General features: G+C 40.2%; 2 protein-coding genes and 1 non-coding gene across 3 annotated transcripts in view; 2 read left to right on the top strand and 1 right to left on the bottom strand.

The window, feature by feature from the left end:
* rpn1 (ribophorin I) overlaps positions 1 to 14,503 on the top strand; it is a 164,489-nt gene extending 149,986 nt beyond the window's left edge. Inside the window, exon 11 of the mRNA XM_072382712.1 lies at positions 14,485 to 14,503. The gene's annotated coding sequence lies outside the window, so the exon portion shown is untranslated. The remainder of the gene's footprint in view (positions 1 to 14,484) is intronic.
* Positions 1,017 to 18,354, bottom strand: LOC140303805 (protein kinase C delta type-like). The gene is made up of 17 exons (XM_072382710.1): positions 18,205 to 18,354; positions 9,247 to 9,377; positions 8,733 to 9,005; positions 6,645 to 6,813; positions 5,869 to 5,900; positions 5,662 to 5,747; positions 5,210 to 5,339; positions 4,962 to 5,062; positions 4,769 to 4,838; positions 4,475 to 4,593; positions 3,992 to 4,165; positions 3,671 to 3,762; positions 3,496 to 3,558; positions 3,223 to 3,361; positions 2,786 to 2,974; positions 2,546 to 2,674; positions 1,017 to 2,388 (listed from the first exon to the last, which is right to left on the bottom strand). Exons 2-17 carry the CDS (start codon positions 9,353 to 9,355, stop codon positions 2,230 to 2,232), a joined length of 2,034 nt encoding a protein of 677 aa, XP_072238811.1. The 5' UTR covers positions 9,356 to 9,377; positions 18,205 to 18,354; the 3' UTR covers positions 1,017 to 2,229.
* On the top strand, positions 8,173 to 8,244 carry trnae-cuc (transfer RNA glutamic acid (anticodon CUC)). The gene has a single exon. It is a non-coding gene; the product is annotated as a tRNA-Glu (tRNA).
* Positions 18,355 to 22,106: the final 3,752 nt, after the last annotated feature.

Genomic DNA, 22,106 nt, shown 5'->3' with positions numbered 1-22,106 from the left:
GTATTTCTCGACTTCGAAAGCCTTTCTTCAAGCGTTCGAGTTTAAGCCCATGTCTGAAACACATTTAATCGCCCATTTGGGCCGTATAAAGGCTACTGTCTCACATAATCCTCCACAATAGATCAAGCCTTTGGATACCCAGTATGACAAAAGAAAAAAGGGGCGCATGTTTGCATACGCCCAGGTGAAATAAAAAACGTTGCCCATATTAAAACTGGACTTACAATCGAACGTTCAGCGAGCCACGAATGAATCCAAAAAGAGCAGGCATTTATTCCCAGATTTATTCCTGTATTTGATAAAAGTAGAGGTGCTGGCATTGTGAAGCCATTACAAAGACTCACTTCGAGAACTGGCCACAGTATTAAAAAAAAACCATACAATTTCAAAAAGTAAATGAATATTCTTATTCTTGGCTGTCATTTCAGCAACTATAGGTCTTTCTTCCATTTCTTGAAAATGGTATTCAACTTTGGTGGTGCAAATGTTGCGGAACTGCAGTGTTTGCATGATGATACACATCTAATTTTAATTCTTCAGTTTTTTTGTACATCCCGCAGCAGTGAGATGGGGCAAGGGACAGAGGACAAGTTACAAGTCGTGCGTGCTGCGAGAACGTCTCCTCGCTCTTCCAGAAGACAGGGACGTGCATTTTAGGCACCTGGCCGCGAGGTGGCAGTAACTGCTCATGCGTTTGTTGTTCTAACAAAATCCCAGCGGTAGTTGGTTTCGACTTCGTGTCTTTGCGTAGAACGTCTTATTTCCATTGGTGTACAGCAAAAAATATAAATAAATAAACAAATTTCCTAATATCTAATACTGCTTCCAATGGAAAAAATCCTTGAGACATACGATACCCGTAAGAACACAGTGCGGCATTAGAAAAGCAGTCATAATGTGACATACAAGGAACGGTCAACGCAGCCATTGTTTTTGAGCTTTTAGCATGTCATGCTTGGTCTAATACAAGCTTTTGATAAATGCATTTTAAATAGCAGTGAACAAAACGGCATTATGAGTTTACGGTACATTTATTGTGAATCAAATGTAAAAGATGAAGAGAGTAAAAAAAAAGGCCCACAACTCACAGAAAGCGGTAAAATAACGGTAAAATAAAAATTAATTTTCGGAATACATGTGCATATTTTTGTGTTAACATTCCTACATTCAAGTATCATCAACATACATAAAATCATATATTAAAGATCTGTTCTACCCAAACACACCTTTCATAGAAATAATACATACTTCAACGTATACAGACGTACAGGTGCAGTAGCACACACACCTTGCTACTCCTATCGCTAAATCTGACCAGGGTTCAGATTATTCATGTTTAGCTATTGTTCTATTTTTCATCTTAACATACAGAATAACGTTTGACGTTAGTGGTGTACAAAAGACAATAGGACTCATTAAAATATATATAAAAAAAACCAAAAAAAAAACCAGTGGTCAATTCTTAGGGTATATGAAACCTAGGAATGAATGAATGAATGAATGAATGAATCTTCACTTAAAGTTCCACAATATACAGAAGAAATTCATTTAATTTAATCTTTATAGTACACTACAGTACAAATCTTTCAAAAGAGGCTGGACCAGATTAGGATTCATTCATCAAGAGACAATATTACTGGCTACAGTAGCACCACTGGCATCTAAAAATCTACTGTACGCACACGCTTGCATACATGTATCATCACATAGCGCGCACACACACATACACTAAAAAAAGCACACGTTATTCAACTTTTTTGGCTTGGATGTGCTATGCCAGGTGTATACAGTATTACTATGACTAAATGAGGGAGTCCTGCTTGCGACTGTGAATTCAAATGTCATGCTACAGCACACTAGAAGATTCATATAGATCCAAAGTGTGATCATAAGGAAAGATTACCAGAAAGTTACAAAAAAACTAAACACACCATTAGCAGTCCCCTCAGCATACAATAATGATACTGATTTAAGAATCTCCCTTACTTTCCTGAAGCTTTATGCTCTGTTACATTCCCATACAGTTTGATCACTGAGACAAGATTATTGCTTCCGACACCAGCAAACATCTTGGTATCATTTTATGACATCCTCTAAGAGAGAAAGTGTAAAAATCATAGGCTCATGCCCAGTTGACCCAAAACCAATTGAATATAATGGGAATAATAGAAGAGACTTTTTCAGAGTGATGAGCTAAAACCGCAATTCTGGGGTTGCCATTTTGCTTCTTCAGTTGCTTATCAAGTGCTCCAGTTTTGGATTGACAAAGGAAAAGCCAGCGAAAGCATTCTGGTCCATGGAGTCAATGAGATTTTTGTCAGCATGGGAGAGGCGTGGCTTCTCATTGAGGAACTCACGATCAAAGTTGCTGCAGTCACCGGGGGATTTCTGTGTAGGAGGAGGTCAGGGAATTCAGTTAGATTCAAGGAACTTACAGTGTTGGGGTAATCAGTATTCATGATGCATAAAATCATATCCAAATAAAAGAGGTACAGCTGTCATGTAGTGGAAAAAAAGACAATTTTTAAAAATCACAGGCCCATACCACTTTAGGCTTGAAAGGGGGGTCGATTTGTCTCTGCTCCAGTGCTGTCCAGTTGATGGCTTTGAAGAAGGCCTGGCCACGGATGTCACCCACCACACCCAACCTGCGAGTGGGCTCTCGCTCAAACAACTGAAAGGTAGACAGGAAACAACTAATATAATTAAAGAGACAACACAAGCGAAGCCCCTGCCTGCAACACTATGATACCGCATAGTGTGCGCTTAAAGTCTAAGCATTCACCTGCTCAAGCAGGTTCTTGGACTCCTTGGTGATCCATCGAGGGTAGTGAGGGACATCTGACCTGATGGATTCAAACAACTCGTCCTCATCGTCACCTTGGAACGGTGACTGACCAATCAGCATCTCATACACGAGCACACCAAATGACCACCAGTCCACTGAGAATGTGTACTTTTGTCCAAGCAGGATCTAAGGTGAAAGACAATTCATCATGATCAGAGATGTGTAAGAAGAACATGGACACGTGAAGTCAAGAGGCATCTTGCTCTTCACTAGCACTGTGAGGGGGGGTGAATAACAATTGTTCTGTGGAATGGGTAGATGCTGTCATGCTGCCTAATAACCACCAGGGGGCACAAGGGTAGAGTTAAGGATTTTGAGAAAGAAAAAGGTATGCACAGCTTCTAAGTAGAAGTAATAGTGATTAATATAATCACCTCAGGTGCAATATAGTCTGGTGTCCCACAGAATGTGTTGGCTCTGTTATCTGTAGAAATATTCTCTTTACACATGCCAAAGTCTGCTATCTTTACGTGTCCATCCATGTCCAGCAACACGTTGTCCAGCTTCAAATCTCTACAGACAAAATTAGAAAGAAAAATTGTAGTGATGCAAAATACAATACGATATTTTTCCAGTCTGCTATGTTACAGCGGAAGGTTGAAAACAGATATCGCAGACAGTGGTGCAGAGAAATCACTGGGTCTTACCTGTAGACAACTCCTTTTGAGTGAAGGAACTGCAGTCCCACTACGATCTCAGCAGCATAGAATCTAAAGAATTAAACACGGTTTCACTATGATGAAGTTCAAATGTTCCAGATGCTCAGTTGTGGGAACTGCTGTTACACCCAAAGCTCTTCACATCATATCCCTGTGTACTCACGTGGCTCTATTGATATCGAAGCGGCCTTTGCTTTGAATGTGAAACATCAAGTCGCCTCCATTCAGGTACTCCATTACAAAGAAGAGGTGCTCCTGTGCAAACAACACATTACTGTCAGCTCACTGTCAGACACAAAGAGACCATGGAGCATGTGCGATAGAGAGAGGCTACATTCAGATAAAGCGAGTATGGGCTTTAATAAGTTAGTTAATAAGAGCTGGGAATTGTCCCTCTCACTACAACAGCCTGAGTTTATCTCCCATTAGAGGACATGCTCCAGTATATTTTATTAGTAGAGATGTAGAGTACGTGTGTGCTTACTTTAGACTGGAATGTGGAGTAGAGATGAGTGAGAAACGGGTTCTGCCAGGCGAGGGCCAGGACTCTCTTCTCCACCATGGTGCACTCGACGTCGTCATCCATGAGAACTACTTCCTTTTTCAGAACCTTCACAGCAAAGTACTGACCATGTCCCTTCAGCTCTGCCAGCATTACCTGGACGCGTCAGAACCAATGTGATTATACAAGATCCATGGAATGCATCCTTGCATTACAAAGTCAACAGAGTTAAAGTGTTAAGAGTATCTCAATGTGAACACATGATTGAGCTCAATACAGTGCTGCCATGATTAAATCTTTTCCTCATATAACTAAGTGTTTGTTAAAGCTGCCCGGCAGCATTTATTTTTAGACAACAAGTGCCTCCAAGGTTATTTTTGATAGGTGATATATCCACAGAAATTGTGCCTTCAGTTTAATGTTAAATCAAGCAAAATACATGTAGATGATGACCACTGGGCATACCTTGCCAAAGCTGCCTTTTCCCAGCACCTTGTGGAAGGTCAGGTGGTTGAGGGTGAGGTGCACCCTGGGAGCTGGAACTGCAACCGAGGAAGGAGTCACGCCGTTGTCGTTGTCACCAGCTGTAAACAAACATTTCCCACTTTGAGTAAATAAATATGCAAACTTGGATGCAAAATTACATGCAAACTCGCAGAACGAAGGACAGGAAGTCAAGATTACAAAAACTTGATAAAATACTAATAGAAGAATCTGACAGCTTAGAACAACATTACCACTTCACAGCACACATCTTACCACGTTTTTGGACGTCTTGATAGATCCCAATATCTGCTGCATTGGAGTCATCAGGCTTCTTCACAGATTTCTGGGGTAAGAAAAAAAAAAGAAAAAGAAAAAAAAGCATGCTGAAGTGGATTTTTGACATATTTTTTTAAATAAATATCTATTTTATTGAGTAAACAAACATAAAGCCCACTACTGTACCAACCTGGGAGACCTGAGACAGAGCTTCTGCCAGTAGTTTCTGGTTGATTCCGCACAGATTGGCCACTTTTGACTGGCAGTTAGTATGGACGTTCATGGCACAGTCTACTCAGCAGTATGAAGAACATATTGGCCAAGCAGAGATGGGGAATCCATTGAAAGACAAAATGTTAGAAGCACAGCAGAAGAAAGGCAAATAAACATAACATTTGATACAAATCCAAGTGAAAACAAAGAACTTATTAGATTCACCTCCACATTTAAGGCCCTGCTTGTAGAGGCCCCACAGCAGACTGCCACAGTGGTCACAGAATGTGGGGCTCTTGTAGTTGTAGTACTTGAAGCGATGTGGCATGTCAATCTTGAAACGTTCTTTCTGGAACTACAAACACAGGAATCTGTCAAATCTCACAAAATAGTTATAGCTGCTGAAATTGTACGGGCAATAACTGAGCATATATTTTCACAGAATCAATTAACACATAATCTAATGGAAGAACAATTTATTGACTGTGAATAATTCATAAAATAAAAGAGTTAATCTTTAATCTTTAATCTTTAATATAAAATGTCATTTTTAAACCACAGCTAGAAAATAAATGGCAACAATAGCCAGTATTCATGAAAATAACGGCCTTCACTCTCGATGCCAGATCTGAGGTTGACAATCTGCATTCATGCTGGAAAACATTAACTTTGCTCACCATAGTGTCACGACTGTTGGCCGCTGTTCCAGTGCACCTGCCAATTATTTTTTCGATGCATTTCTTGTGGATCGCTGCATTGCATTCTGAGTGAAGCAAATGGTGACATTCTGTGTTAACTGTGATGTGAGGGTGCAATCAAGTTACAAATGTGCAAACCGATAAACAATGTTAAAAAAGTTCAGTTAAAATTCAAGAACCACTCACGTCTGCACTTGTAACCTTGCTTGTTGAGACCCCTACATGAGAGAAAAGGAAGAGCAAAGAAAATATCAATGACGCTCATAGGCGTTAAAAAAAAAACAAACATGAAGAAATATTCCTCTGTTGACACAGGCACCCAGAACGACTTCCAAACTTGGACTTTGTTAATGACAGTGATATATCTTTGTTAGCTTGGAGATATATTTCTGTATAAAAGTGCCCCATTTATGCAGCAGTTTCCATAATACATGTGGTCAGTGATTTCACACTTACTACAGGCAAAACTGTAGTAAGTGTCTTCAACTTAGAATGAAACTCGGTAATTAGAACACTCTGTTGATAACTGGCACCAGAGTCATGTTCTTATGCAAAGGCTAAAGAAAACATCAGATTTCCTGCCGCCTGTGTCTAATAGCTTAGACGAATGCTGCAGTTTGTAGAAAAAGGGAATAGCTTGGCTCCCAGACTGATCTAGCTTCCAGATTTGGAATATGGCAGAACAGCCTAGTGGGATTTTCCTTCACAGCGAGTCATTCTCACAACGGCACTCCTGCACTTGTTTCTTGATATACTACACAGTATTACTGAGAAACCAGGAGTGAGAAAAATTAGCTGTCTCTTGATAGATTACGCCAAAACAGCACATATGTCCATAGTTTCTCCAGGAGATTTAAAAAGACAGTAAAACATACAGAAAGTTAAAGGATTTGTCATCCTAAAATCACAAAAGTATGCAAAATGCTTAGCGACATGACAGTGACAAAAGGTTGGTATCTTACCAGAGAAACTCTCTGCAGACGGAGCAGAAGGTTGGCTGGCCAAAGAAGGTGGCAGTGAACTCGTGGGCCTTAATGCAGTGAACCTTTGGCTGCTTGAACGCTCCTCTCCTCCTGTTGAGGGTCATGACTCCATCTTCAGGAGCAGCCTTCACTGATTGCTGGCATGCCACTGAGGAGAGTAATCAATTTATAAATCAAGTAAATGCATTTCCTTTCTCATCTACACGTTGGAACATGCTTGTCAAACAGCATCACAGTGAGGTCCAACATCTCCAAATCAACTTTTCACTGATTTCCAGAGATGCAGTGGGGTGGAAGTCTGTACTTGATCATCTACCCCTTTTTTTGTTTGTTTTCAATTGATATCACTTGTCTAATTTGGATGTGGGCATTATAATAATGAGTCTCCAGCTCTACAAGCCAAGTCAGCATTACGAGTTAGAGGAAGACGCTTTCGCTAAATGGAGACAAAACACTGAAAGAACCTTCTTCCAAGTCAAAACGGTGGGGGTCAACAGTCAATCAGAGAAGACAGTGGACGAGGTGTGAGAGCAGTAAACAACGAAGACGGAAACAGTGAAAAGATCAGAGGTTAGGCGGGTGGATGGGAGGGGAGTGGGGGGTGGACAGAGGGACACTCAAACAAGGAGTGACCTTAAAGAGACAACTGACAGATGGGGGAAAACTAGGAAGAGTGATGAGGTAAGGGAGATAAACTAATTTCCTAGCAGCTATTCTACAAAGAGACGTTCATGTTTGGGTAGCAAGCCAGGCAAAGGGAGGGAGAGAGAGTGAAAGACAGACAGGGGAGGTAGACTTTGTTTAGGGCTGTTCACACATGCCTAAAAATACTCTGGGCTGCTTTTCAGAAAACCTAAGTGTGTAGGAGGGAGCTGATGGCACATGGGCCTCTTTTATAATAGTGATCCCCAATTGTGCTTCACCCACACAGAAATTCCCACTGAAATTTAAAAAAAAAAAAAAGTATATATATATATATCAGTTTCAGTTTTAGGTTCACTTCCCAGTTTGAGTTGCTAAGCTGACATCTGAAATAGTCAGCCAGTGTTGCTTAACCTCTGCCTTTAGCAGCTGAAGCGAAATCAAGTACATTTTTTTGGCTGGTTAATAACACTGATACAAATTCCTGGAATATGTTGTGAAATTCATATGAGGAACAGTGTGCTCTCGAAAAACTCATGTATATGTATATATCCCTATGATTCCACATTTAGCTTTAACGTAGTCCACAGGTATCTAAGATCCTTCAATTACAAGAGAAAAAAAAGAAAAAGAAGATCTTATGGACCCAAATTCTCGTGAACTCAGTGTTATATTGTTTATGAAAAAAATGGTATTAAAACCTCAAAGCAAATGTTAAAACAAACATTTCCAATTTTATGAGCTACACATTCTGCCAGTAGGGGGGAGTATACAACAACACTGGGGGAGACAGTGGGACCTAGCTTGAGAGTAAGGGTATGCGAAGGGGGGGGGGCGGGTTGTTAAAAAAAACACTGGACACCACTCCCTGGTGGTCTAGTGGTTAGGATTCGGCGCTCTCACCGCCGCGGCCCGGGTTCGATTCCCGGTCAGGGAACAAATGTTTTTCAAAACCTGCAATTGTTTTTTTAAAAGTTTTTTTTACTCATGACGTGGAAATCTGTGTTCTCCATAAAAACACCTGAAATCAAAGTTGGAGCTACTTTGACTATTTTACAAAAGCAACTGCTCTATTCTCATTTTTTTTAAATGGGATGCACACACGAGAAAAAGGTATTCTAACATACAGAAATGCCAGAACCCAAAGTTGAAGACAGTTGTATGGTTGCATGCAGAAGATTCTAGGCCCCTGACAGTATGATTAGAGCTAATCAAACTCTTATAGCGACACATAAGTAATAGATACTGATGGTCTGCTCTGGTGAGCGCACATGGTTATGTGTCTCGTTTTGTCTCCGTGTGGCCCTGTGATGGACTGGCGACCCATCCAGGGTGTACCCCACCTCTCAACCAATGACAGCTAGGATTGGCTCCTTCCAATCATGTAAGGATAGAAAATCAAAACTTTTGTTGCACAAGTTGTACCTGTATCGCTGTCCTCCAAGAAAAATTGAACAGCCATCTGAACCCTCCCTGAGGGTTGAAGGTCTACCCAGAACTCAGCACGGCCATTGGTTTTGGACTTCTTACAGCGTTCTGCTAGCACAGACACACCCATAGTGGCCTTGGCCAATGGCTCCTCGGTGCTCTGCATAAGGACCACTTCTAGGACACGCCCCTCATGGATGTGAGCATCAAAAGTGGACGTCCACGAGGGGTACATGGTGGGCTTCCTCTGAACCAAAGTCTTTCCTCGCTCTGTAAAAGATCAAGATTATCATTGGAAATGAAAATGATCTGTCTTTTACTTTGGAAAGTCCAGTACAAGAATGGCTGCAGCACAAAGCCCCAGAAGCTGTTGTCGAGCCAATATGCTGATGGAGCTCTGAACTAAGCACATGGTGACTGCTAAGGCCATTCAACCTAAAACGTTTTCCTGCTTACTGCGCGACTCCCCCAGGTAGATAAGTCTATAAATGTACACATATTCTGTAAATACCTGTGTTGACAGACTCTTTTATCCTTATGGCACACATGGGAGGTTCCTTCAGTGGCGACAGGGCACCCGCATCATAAGTATTGAGGGCGATACGCAGGAAGGGTGCCATGGTGACCACTCACTCAGGCCTCCTATAAAAACACAGACAGGCAGTTAAGATATATCACACACAGACACACACCACATATTTGCATTGTGCAAGTTCGGCAGTTAAAACAAGAAGGAAGAGTGTCTATAGCAGACAGTGTCCTCAAATGTGAAGTACAGAGGAAGTAGAGGCTTACAACCCAGTACATAAGTTTGGAAACTACCTTCCAGTAGCAGGTAGTACCTTCCAGCACAAATTTCCGATTTGAACTCTAATTTTTTTAAGAGGTATTCGTCCACACATTGAACGGGAATGCATTCGATTTCTGATTTTCAAATTCTGAATAAAACCAGAATTTAGAATTTAGTAAAGAAATGTGAAAAAAAAAGTTTTTCCGGCTTGAATCAACCTTGCTTTACTGAGGCTAAAACTGCTTCACAAACAGTTTTATTGAGTATTGCTTTCAGTGAGTTTTGCACACTTCCTCTCGAACCTTGTGGGGTAGTCTTTCCACTGTCCTTCATCTGAAAAGCTGAACTGATATCAGGTTTTTCAAATGCATTTGGAGACCACAATGACAGTTGCAGAGTTTAAGAGAAACGTTGTGCTCATAAACGTTTTCCATAAAAACTTAAATTAATATTTTATTTACGAGTTATACATTAATAATACAACAATCTTTACATTCATGCATTAAACTGTAGAAATAATTGTTCACTGTGTTTTTCAACAAGAAAACTTCACAAAGTCAGGCTGTGAACATTAACCATAAACAAAGCTGCTTCACAGTAACAGCACTGTTATTACATTTATTACATTACATTTTGAACTACAGGACAACGTTCTCCAATAGTAAATCCTTTCACTTCATAAACAATGCCAAAATTACAGAAAATTCTCTTTTAAGAACAACAGATTAAAATTCTATAGATTTAGAGGGCAGCCAGTCACCCCTAATGTTTCCTTAAAAATGTCCTAATGCTGAATGAACCTTCCATGTCATCAAGGCTGTTTTACTCCAAAGCAGTCACACAGATGCTCGTTGCATGACCCAAAGCACATTACCCCTCATCCTAATTCCCAGATCATCCATTAAATCCTGCAGAATTCCACCAAGAATTTCAAAATGGTACCTTTTGTGCTTTTTTTAAATCATCTATACAGACATGGAGCTTTGTTTCAAAAAGCAAATGCAGAGATGTCACAACAGGAACTTGAGACGAAGAGCATCCTATCTGAACTGCAGAATGATATCTCGCCACTATTTAATGATATTTGTGGACATCAGTTTCCAAATACAAAATGCAGACTTGTGATGATGAAGCTGAATATGTACACCGACTGAGGATAGATGTGTCACGGAGCCTCCTCGTTTCTAATGAAGTCGTCCTTCATAAGTGCAGCAGCTCTGCTTGTGTTCATGTCGTTTCTCACCATGATGATTGTCATGCAATACGAGAATCTAAATGACTGAACTATAACGTGCTGTGATATGTACACACATGCTGCTCAGCCAGCTAAAGGTAAACACGGGCTGGATCTCCATCCCATCCTGATACGCTGAGGTGAGGTGAGGTGAAAATTTTCTTAGCGCGGTGGCATAAAGAAAGGTAGATAGATTAATACTTCATTATCACAAAAGGGAATAGTGGATCAATTTTAGTGCAAATGACAACTATTATCAGTAGAAAATGTTACTGTACACACACTGGCCACGTCTGAGGTGTAAATATGTGTCATTAAGTGTACAACTGTGTGGTGCAGTAACTTATGCTTTATAAACCCACTTACTCTCAAGATCTGCAGTGTGCAGGGGGCAGTGATTCCCTACAGGAGCAGGTTATGAGTGAGCAAATGAACAACAGTGACGTCTCAGTAGTTGTCAGCAAGGTGCTCATTATGTAGAGGGCTTAACCACCAACTACTTTAAAAGTGCTAGCAGTCCAGCGTTACTCAATAACCAGGAAATACATTACAGCACACAAGCCTTAAGCAACTTCAGTGTTTAGATTCTTTTCCATCACGTGATATCTTTAGAGACACTGAAATAAATAATCCTAAACAAAAGGCTTTTTCAGACTGCTCTAAAGTCAAGTCAGGTGGGCTGACACACACACACACACACACACTGAAAAATAAGGATTAAAGCCATGTAGGCTCAGACACGTGGAAGGATTCACAAAATATTTATTGAGAAAATTTATTTCCACTTCCAGATACTTCACACATGCATTCTCTTGTGTACACAAACATTGACATTACACAGAAAAGAGAGCCTTGTTTCCCCAGAGAGAGTGGAAAAAATGAGCACATGCAAATGGGGAAGGGGTGGGTAGAGGAAAAGGGCAAGAGAGAGGAAAAGAAAAAAAAATATTGACTACTGACTGGAGGGCAGGCCCCGAGGAAACCAGATTTACTTCCACCAAATTCAGCGACAATGAAATCAACTACCGAGAGGAAAGAAGGTGTTTATATGCATGTCCTCAGGGAGCATTTCACAAAATGGACTGAAAATGTTCATTAAATGCACAGTAAAGCTGGTTTGGCCTCTAGCGTTTGGGTGTCTCCGTTAACTTTGTACAAATATATATATGTATAAAAAAAACATGTTGATTGAAAAAGGTCAGAGTATGCGAAAGAAATTACAAGTTGTGTCTAACTAGGACCATTAAATGCCACTTAACTGAAGAAGATCTTATCTGTCACAGGAGCGATGATGAAATTTAAGGAGTGCCAGTTCTTTAATAATATGCTCTGTGCACAACTGACGAAAGGAAAAGAGAAATCTATTCAGTGAGGACAAATACAAAAAGATAATCCCTAGAACAATTAATCAATTCATGAACGACCTCAGGTAGCCCTGCAATAAAAACAGGTATCACTTTTCAACCAAATGGGCTCAAGAACACCTCTGAAAACCAAGGTCAGTGGTCATGAAAACGTGTATAAAAAGGTTTTCAACCTATTCAGCATTTGAGTTGTTGTCGTCCTTGTGCAACCTTTAAAAATTTGTAATTAACTGTCTAACAAAATAATTGCCTTATACTTTTATTGACCTTTCACACAGCGTCTCAGCTTTTTGAAAAGGAAGTCTTGCGGGTAATGATGTGAAAAACACCTTTCAGTGCTTGCATTAAAAACAACGCCTTAAGAGACAAAGAAATGGATGACTGTCGACAAAAGACAGGCTGTCATTAAATGATGCACCACAAACAACTCACAGGGGTTTGAAGACTGTAAGTCCTGAAGCAGTGATCAAACAGGCCTAGCAGGCTGAGGAGCTTCTCCGTGTCAGCCTTCTATCAGCAGATCTTTAGGAATTTAAACCGAGCACATTGTTTTTGAGACCATTACTACTGCCACTTTAGATTCTAATAGTCTGCTTTTCTACTTTTAGAAGCACATGAAGAGCTGGCATTAAAACACAGTAAAGGGATTATTTATTTTTCATCAATAGATCATTTAATGGGGACTTCAGGGTGTAATGATTTGTATACTTTTCCCAGGCTGTTTGGCATGAATATGCCTTTTCTTCAGTAAACCCTGTGAGCCAGACAATTACTGTCAGAGGTCTATTTTTATTGTTGTACTTGTGCTCCTGGAACAAATATTCTCCAGTTCCAGTCAGTCAGCATGAAGCAAAAGATTCCAGACTGAAAGACTGGGTGGAACTTTCTGCCATTTTACTATAATGGTTTGAATCCTATCCAAAAGAGACGACTTTGGGTCTATAGGTAATCACACATCCAAAAAAGCATGTTGCGTTCCACAGGATTAAATTCTGGCACCTCTTTTATGCAACGTTAAACGTTCCCATTGGCTCAGATTGTGCAAAGCAACATAATATGCTACCACAGAGGTGTGTGCAACACTTTAATCTACGTTTTCATATTGCCAGGGAGTAATAATCCCTTGCCAACAAAGTGCCTAAACAAATAAACACCTGGATGTTCTATAGAATTTCTTCTAATCAAAGACAAAGCATGCCTATAATGGCTTCCTGTCCATCAAAGAGTCAATTTTAAAATACTAGTATTGGTTTATAAAGCTTTAAATGGTTTGGGGCCAGAATATATCTCAGATCCTCTCGTAAATTATGAATCTTCAAGACATCAGGAACAGGTTTGCTCTAAACACAGAACTAAACACGGAGAGGCTACTTTTACTTTTCTGTACATACATGCACCGCATATATGAAACAAACAGAGATCTGCTTCAACTCTTGCTTCTTTTTGTTCTAACCTTTAAGATTTTCCTGTTTACCACTTAATTTAATCTATTGATTTCATTGAACGACTTTGATTAATGACCGTCACTGCACCACACTTTGTTGGTGTTCTTTTGCTGTAAATTTAGTTTAAATGCTCTATGTAAAGCACTTTGATTCTCCTAGTAGTTGAACTGTGCTGTAGAAAAAGATTTGCCTTGCCTTATGACCCTGAAGGTATCTCACTTGAATACAGCACCACCATTGTTAAAATTGTCAATGTCATGTGCCCTTTTCCTTCAGTAATTAATCAAAATGTGTGCAGACAAAGGCTTTAATCCCAAGATTCAACTTTGATAGATAGAGATATTTGATCAAAGTTAAAAAAAAGAAAAAAGAAAGATGTCTCCATTCTATCTTAAAGGCTCACTGTTACAGCCTATGAAACATCTAAATAGAAAGACTGTTACTAACACCTGTGCTTTTCCTACAACAACAAGCCAAAATGTCTGCTGTGACAAGGGCAAATGTAATACAGGTTAGACCTGGACGGTTAAGAAATACTGAAAAATGTAAAAGTATATTTGCTTGTCTGAATCGAATAAAAAGGGTGAAATGGGTATGTTGGAGGCTGTTACGGAAGTTTTCAACTTGTAAAAGTGGGAAATGACGTCTGCCGAGGTGACGGAACACAACCTTGAGCAATTAAAAACTGGTCTGACAGAAGGAGACCAAAAGTAAAAGGTGAAAAGTAGGACACCTGTATTGAAAATATCAGTCAACCCAATCTACCTCAATTCGAAATCTGCATTACTGAAAAAACAGCTGTCAGGTTTAGATATTACTTGTGCACTGCGAGCTGCATAATCTGAAAACAATATCAAGAAATGTTCTTGCGGGACACATAAAGAAGAAAAAAATATTTCCTGTGAATGCACTTTACATAACACACACACACAAACCTGTCCTTCCAGCTTGTCTTCATTCTAGAATTACTTCAAGAGACTGTGAAGTGGGCAAATAATGACAGGAAATAGAGGTGTGATGCATTGCAAAATAAGAGAAATCAAAAGAGATTAGCCTGTGGGACCTGGGGCTGGTTGATGGCCGAGCACATTACAGCTGAACAAACACTTCACACAAGTATTCGAAACCAGAATAAGCATGACGAGAGTCAGTCCAAAGCTAATAACCAGGTGTGTGAGGTTGTGCAAGTGTGCCTACTCTGCACCACAACAAGTCGCTATATGAAAGTATAGAAACAATAAAAAGAATTCGCTCCCTCCACACTGGAAATCAAATAGTCGTCGTGGAAAAGATGTCTGTGATGCTAACATTTGATATGAGGACGGGGGTACCACTTCACATAAACCTAGAAAACTCTAAATCTAATTTGCACGTTGAATGATGAGACATTCTGACAATTTAACAAAAGGCTGAATGCTGAAATCAATAAGAGATGGGTGTTAGTTTTTTTATTTGCACTAGTAGCTAAACCTCAACGCTTATGAAGAAAATCAAACACATTTTCAACTGGAACGTTACCAGTACAGAAAAACAATCAACTACGCTACATGTATGCAAGATAGACAAGATCAAGTCATTTGTGCTCGAGACTTTTCAATCAACATGTGAAGCAAACGTATTGATGTTGTTAGCTATTATGAAATTCAATGACTAGTGATTACAAAAAGTGTTAAGTTCCCAACGTTCGCAAAATCTGCAGCTGTGGGAAAGTGAGTGCTCTCTGCAAATATAAAGAGACTAAATCTAAAACTTATTCAAGGTGAGGGAGCTTCTGAAACCTGTTAATCACTTGTTTTTGCTTTTCCATCTCAGTTTTGACAAATCCATCACAATAAAAACAAGAAATTCTCACAAAACTTACTTTAATCCACATATCTTTCGCCGAGGCATGTATTATTGCCACAATAACACTGTCTCAAAAGCCCATAAGTGTACTTGTGCACACACACTAATAACCTCCAACAAAAGAAGCCTTTAATGAATTTCAGTGGAGAGTGGCATGAAGGAATCAAAGCCTGCCTTTCTTTCTCTAACCAAGGTTAATATCTAAACAGCCCCTGCCCAAATGCTCTCTCCCTCCCTAAAAACACACAAAATACACACAGAGTGACCAGGGTATTTTGAGACAGGAAGGAAAAGTCCGCATGATAGCAACAGATGTGCTGCTAAAAGGTTACATCACTGTTATTTCTTTCGTTAGTGCAAACTAATAATTTCTTAAATCGTTTCCCGCTAGTTTCTGAGAACCACTGAGCTCTTTGGCACAGCGTCAAACCTGCTGTACACCAGCATGGAAAGAATCCTGCCACTGTGTGTGAGACCGCGCGTCTATGTTTTCTCTACATGCATTAAAACCGGTATCCATTTCTGCCTCCCTTACAGTTCACAAAAGCTTAGTTAACCGGACAGAATAGCATCTGAGCGAGGAGAACCGAGCAAGATATCAGGCTGTGATGTGAGTGTGTGTGTGGGAAAGACAGACAGGCAGTGACAAGAGTCCAAGCGCATGTAATGAGCCAAACTATGATGACCACTGAGGACAGGGGCTGCTTTTTCACATTCCTGCCAGACACAGTATGTACAGTAAACCCACTTGTATGTGTATTGTTACGAGCAAGAATCATACTAAGAAGAATCGAGTCTTGCGTGTCGTTCCAGGAGTTTGCAGAGATGCACTGCACAAAACACGCTTTTCATTTAATCAAATGAACCAAATTCCTCAACAGCATTTACATAGTGCCAATGGCTCCAACACACTGTCGTACCACTTTTCCTATTAAAAAGGTTGTGTGGATTTTGAGTCGGAAACCGAATCACTGTTTGTGATTTGCAATCCTCTTTGATCACACCTTCTACAGCAAGAGGCGAGCGTATCATGGCGTTATTTAAAGAGACTCTGCAACTTTGGGCATATTTTGTCTGTCAAAATAGTCATGGTTGGATTAAAACTTAAGGGCAGGGTGTCATCTGTCAAGAAAATACATTGTATAACATGGCAAAAGAAGAACACTTGTAATAACAAGCGACATGTCATAGGGCAGCTGTGGGTCATCAGACAGAGCAAACTTGTGTCAAAGAGTGTGCGGCAGAATCCAAAAGAGCTGTAAGAATGTATGAGGAAATGGGTGAAAAAAGTCGAAAAAAGCACTACGTCATGTTATTCATGTGCCATTTCGTGCGTTTGGCTGTTTCTTAAAAGTGGTTCTATAATCAGCTCCAAGCTCAGCGATTTTATACCATATATAAATAAATGATTGACTATTCCTAAGTGCAAATCCAGTTTGTGTGTGTTCATGTCTTTGTGTTGCGCTATCATAAGATTGGCACTGCATGGGCAGCTCCTCAAAGAGCAGATGTCACTACTGTGCCCTCCAAGCATGCTATGAGCCAATATTGACACACCAGTAACTGCGGCCAGATGTCTGGAGATAATGTTACCTGTGCTCACAAAGCTGTGCTGCCTTCGCAAAACAGACTCAAAGCCACAAAGGCAGAATAGCACGGGAGTGTGTGTCACAAGACTTTTGCAAGGAGGGGAAGGAACATGTCAAAATAAGGTAATGTGTTTAGTGTAACTGGTGAGCAAAAGAGTCATAAGCTCCTGCAGATTCAGGAGGCCGAGAGACGGCAACGCAAGGTAACCCTCACACAGCTCGGTTACCAACCCTAATCATCACCTATTTGTTATTGAAGCTCTAAACAAAACGCACAACACACTGATGCTGTTTTTGTGGCAATACAATTACGTTGCATGGCTTTAAGAAGACTAAACGCAGTTCTTATTGCTATAATGGGGAATCTTTGATATCACAGACTGGTGGACTTTGGTCTCAGCTTAGAAGAACATAAACCGTCTCCAGTCCAAGTGAAACTCCAGTGAGCAATAAGGGCCGTTGCACCTGTCAAACCCCACATGAAACCAGAACATAGACTTGTATTCAAAATGGTATGAAATACATACAGAGTTCTCGGTCAGTTCTGTCTATATGCAGCAGCTTGATTACTTACAAAGAATGCACTGAAACTTAAACGAACAACATCAGCAATTCATCTATAAATAATAACAATAACAATGAAAGAACTCGGAATATAATCATGCAATATCAATATCATATCAGCTTGAAATATCTGTGTATCTTTCACAGTGACACGTATTTTAAGACGTTTCCTTAGTGCCTGCTCTCAGTTTTAGGCTACTAATCTTACAGGAAGAGCTTCCTAAACCTATACTGCCCTTTTATTCAGGGATTTTGGCTGGCTCAGCTATTCCACCACATGCGTTACAACACTTCCAGATAAATGAACGCGCGAGGCGACATTTGGTCTCGTTAACCTGCAACACTGACACAGAGCTCAGAGTAATAAGCAGCCCTCACCAACATAACCAGCACAGTGAGAGAAAGCCTCTTCTCATCACTAAACCCGGACAGTCCTACTACTTAATGTCAACCGAGGTTTGCAGTCAAGCTTCGCTCCACTCCGAAGCAAAGCAACACCCAGAACGGACAGACACGGGCGACTTGTGACACAAGCAAAGCTTGTTGTCCCAACTGTCTAACGCCGACCTGCAAGTTTTGTTTGTTTTTTCCAACGTGTGGCTGCTTTACTTCTAATCTATCTCTAATCTAAAACTTACCTGTTTTATGTAACGTGTGGTCTCTGTCGCGAGTCTAGTAAGGGAAACCAAGTCTCTCTACGACTTTGAGGTCTTAATTGGGTTTGAGGAAGTGCTCCTGCCGCCTGCTGCTCATTCAGGCGCGCGCCGTAGTCTGCCCGGCAGACAGCGTTTCTGCTCTATAGACACAGCTCAGGGGGAGTGAACATGTGACGTCAACCAGGTACGTTTTCCAAGACAAGCACCCAAACATAAAAAGATGCAGTCAATGAGTTGTTCGATTGGTTAATGTCAGACTGAACCACTTGGGTGACTGGACTGGCAACGTTCAAAACTTGATATAACGTGATAAAAACTGGCCTTCATCTCCGCACCGTGAGTGTGTTTGCCGAGTCGCACCTTGAGGTGAGACCTACAGCTTCATATCGACTTTCAAAGTAAAACGAGGAAATGAACACAGAGTTTGGCAATTGCCTGCGGAGTGTTAAGTCACTCCTTTTAAGGAGGAAAAAACAACTGAATTTGGGTCGGAAAAAGCAAACCAGGATAGTTACGGCTTTGTGTATGCACATTTTATAGGTTGATCCAAACAGCCATGAAATTCCATATAGACTCTGCTCACGGTACATCCATGTTATTTTTCTAAAGCCCACACTAAGCACGTTGATCAGGTGGTGTTGAGTCATTTGCCCCCACCCACCAAAACTGTTTGGCTGTAAGAGAATAGACTGTTTGCCTTTGCTCCCTAAAGAGCTATTTATAGCTCAAAAACAGGGATAAAAATGACGTACAGAATTAGTAATGATGGCTGAATGCTGACGGAGATTCAACAGAATCATGGAGTTACTCACTCAACACCGCAATTATTCTGAGGTCGGGATTAAGTGAAGCAGAAGGGCAGCTGCCGTGGACAGAACTACCTCACAGTAACAAAGAGTTTGAAATGTTCGATAGAACATTGTTGGCTTGAAATCTCTTTTAACTTCAATTTGATGCTGACGATAAACGATTCTTTCTTACTTAGGCCCTGTTGCGTCATTAATGAAACCAATGAAACAAAAAAAAAATCCTACAACAGGAACATATGACTCTTTCACTTCTTCCAAATGTGCTTATCACCACGTATGACTTCATGCTGCAGCAGTAGTTGTAAAAAGAATTCCCCTAGTTATCACAGACTTGGTCAGCCATTCCTGCCCATCCCCTCTCATCAAATGAACCTGCCCCTCTTGCTATCTTAACTGATAAAGAGTTGATTTGTTCTTGGGGGGGGGGGGGGGGGGGGGGGGGGGGGGGTTGTATACACAAACATTCAGATGTAACAGGAACTACTTTAAATTTGGGAAGTTAAAGTTTTTTCCTTGAACGCCTGCAAGCCAGAAAAAAAACATTTTGTCATCACTACCTTCTTAAGGAAGAAAGGCAGGTTAGAGAGGTTCATTGTTTTCTGATGTCACCCTCCATGTGATGGTAATCTGTCATGGAAACAATTGGAATTACAGTAAAGGAAAATTACCTCTTGCAGCTTGAAAGTTGAAAATAGAAACACCTTTGTTGCCCGTAGGAATTCATCTTTGACGTTTTACCAGTTTGTGCACTTCGAGAGGAATAAATATGTTGAGTCTCTTCATGTCATGTCATTCCTATGAGAAGCATACAGTGACTCAGCATTAGAGAACTTGCTCAGGCTTCATATCTTCTTTGTGAGTTGGAATTGTATCTGGGCTGGGGACCCAGACGGTTCTTGTTGTGATGGCCGTTTCTGCCATCCCAGCAGTGCCAGGGCAAACATCACAGTGAGTAATGACAGGAAGAGAAAGAGGGAGGGTGGGGGAAAAAAAAACTATCCCTAAAAAAGGAGAAAAATGGTCCTTTCATCAAGAGACATGCCACAGACTAAATCTGTCTTTCTCTATCTGTCCTCATTTCCATCTCCTTCATACTAACAATTCTCTACCCAGAGTCTCTTAATTTTTCATGTTTAGGCTGGTACCTCATTGGTTGTAGGCAGGAGAAGTTCAACTCTTGCTTCATCTAGATGGCTGTGAGGTTAACCAGATCTGCTTGTACACAAACATAGACATGGCAAAACAAAGATGGTGAAACATTTCATTAGAGCTTGTGCTATAAGCAGCATTACTCTCTCTTTTTTTACATAAGCTACTGTCAAATTGACTTCCCTCCTCTACTATGAACGCATTTTGATAAGTGTTTGTGTAGCCTCTGGTTGAAACTGACTGACCATGAGCAGAGGTTTGTATCCATTAGTATGCTCACTTGCCATTTTTACTTAGCCTCCATTGTGTCACAAATTCGACACCAATGCTTTCGTGCATGTGAGCGTTGAACTTGAGTATGTCACCTCATATTTAAAAAAGAAAAAACAGGCTTAAACATTTCTTTTATTTTTTTGGATCAAGATTGTGGGATAAGGGCATGGGGTGTGGCTAACCTGTCTATTACATAATTGTGTGCTATACAAAACATAGTTCCTTTTATTTTCCAGTATACAGAAGATTAAGAAGAATACAGTTCAATCTGATGTCTTTTACTTTGCCTACTACTGTAGTTATTCATTTTACTTAGTTAGATTCTAAACATTTTTTGCCCCCACAAGATTAGAGTTTTCGCGATGAAAGACAGACACTCATATACAACTCCTGACTCAGTATTGGCCTCCTTGATATGGGTTAGCAACCTCCAGTTGTATGTAGGGAGAAGCTGTCTATAGAGGTCCTTTTCTTACCACTGTGAAACGGCAGAAACCGAAGGATATTGGTTTCCTGGCTTGTAATGTTAAGGTTTTCTGAATTTGTTTCTTTGTGTTAAAAACTGTGGGAAGGAGCAGAGGGTGGAGGTTTTGAACAAGATGTCCAGGCGCTTGGAGGAAATGGACAATTTTCTATGCTATCAAAGCTGTTCCCACTTCTGTCTTTCTTTTATTACTTCAAGTAAAGTATTGGGTCGCTGACACTCCTGGGATCACGTATCTAGAGCAACCCTAATCTTCCTATTTTCTGTTCTGCCTACTTTCTGGCTAACATGCAATCCCTTCATCTTAACTAAAAAGAAATGATCTTTTGGTCGAAATCTATGCTTGCATTAACACTGCCTTTAGATAACACTCCTCTGTTCACTTGCTTCCTAAACATTTTGTCACAGAATGTTTTAGATTTATCAGTGAACAAGTGAAATGGCTGTATGGAATCCTGAGCCTGGTCATGCCTCTTATTTTTTATATCCTTCAGCAAACAATAATACTGCAGATGTGGAAAAACAAACTTGCAAAAATGTTTTGTGCTTATTCTTTCTATTTAAATATTCAAGCCAACCACTGCTTTCCTTGCGTCTGAAATGTTGTCTGACTTGTTGCTGTGTCTTTAGAATGACTAATTAACATATCTCAGATGACTTACATTACCCAGAAGTCTGGCTGATGCTTGAAAGGAAAAAAATATGGAGGAAAAAGGAAAGGGTCTGCTTCTGATCTGTACTGGAAGCAGTGTACTCTATATTTGGCCAACATATCTGCAACAAGGAAACAGTTAAAACTAATGGTGTGTAATCCCCTTGAGCTAAAAGAGAAGTGTGTATCTCCCATGGGTCAGTCGAGTAAAAATGATAAAATGTAATATTGTCAAATTCTGATTGCAACTGCTTACCATAAAGATAAATGTTATATATTCTTATATATTCTTTTGTGGTGACATATTTGATCTTTGAAATCATAACTTCCTTGATGCTAACAGGAGTTGCAACAAAATAACTGTGTTAAAAGGTTACCTTTAACAATAAGTTTACCTAAAGGAGGTTTCCATATGTGTTGGAAATACAAAATGTGTGTTTTGGAGAATAAACGAGTGCTACATTTCTTACATGACATCTTATGCAATTTTAATATCAATGATGGGGGAAAAGATAAT

Source organism: Leuresthes tenuis, unplaced genomic scaffold (assembly GCF_036924035.1).
Source record: "Leuresthes tenuis unplaced genomic scaffold, fLeuTen1.0.hap1 SCAF_3, whole genome shotgun sequence".
NCBI lineage: Eukaryota > Metazoa > Chordata > Actinopteri > Atheriniformes > Atherinopsidae > Leuresthes > Leuresthes tenuis.
Note: the sequence above shows the minus strand (reverse complement) of the source record. Positions and strands in the feature narration are given on the sequence as shown.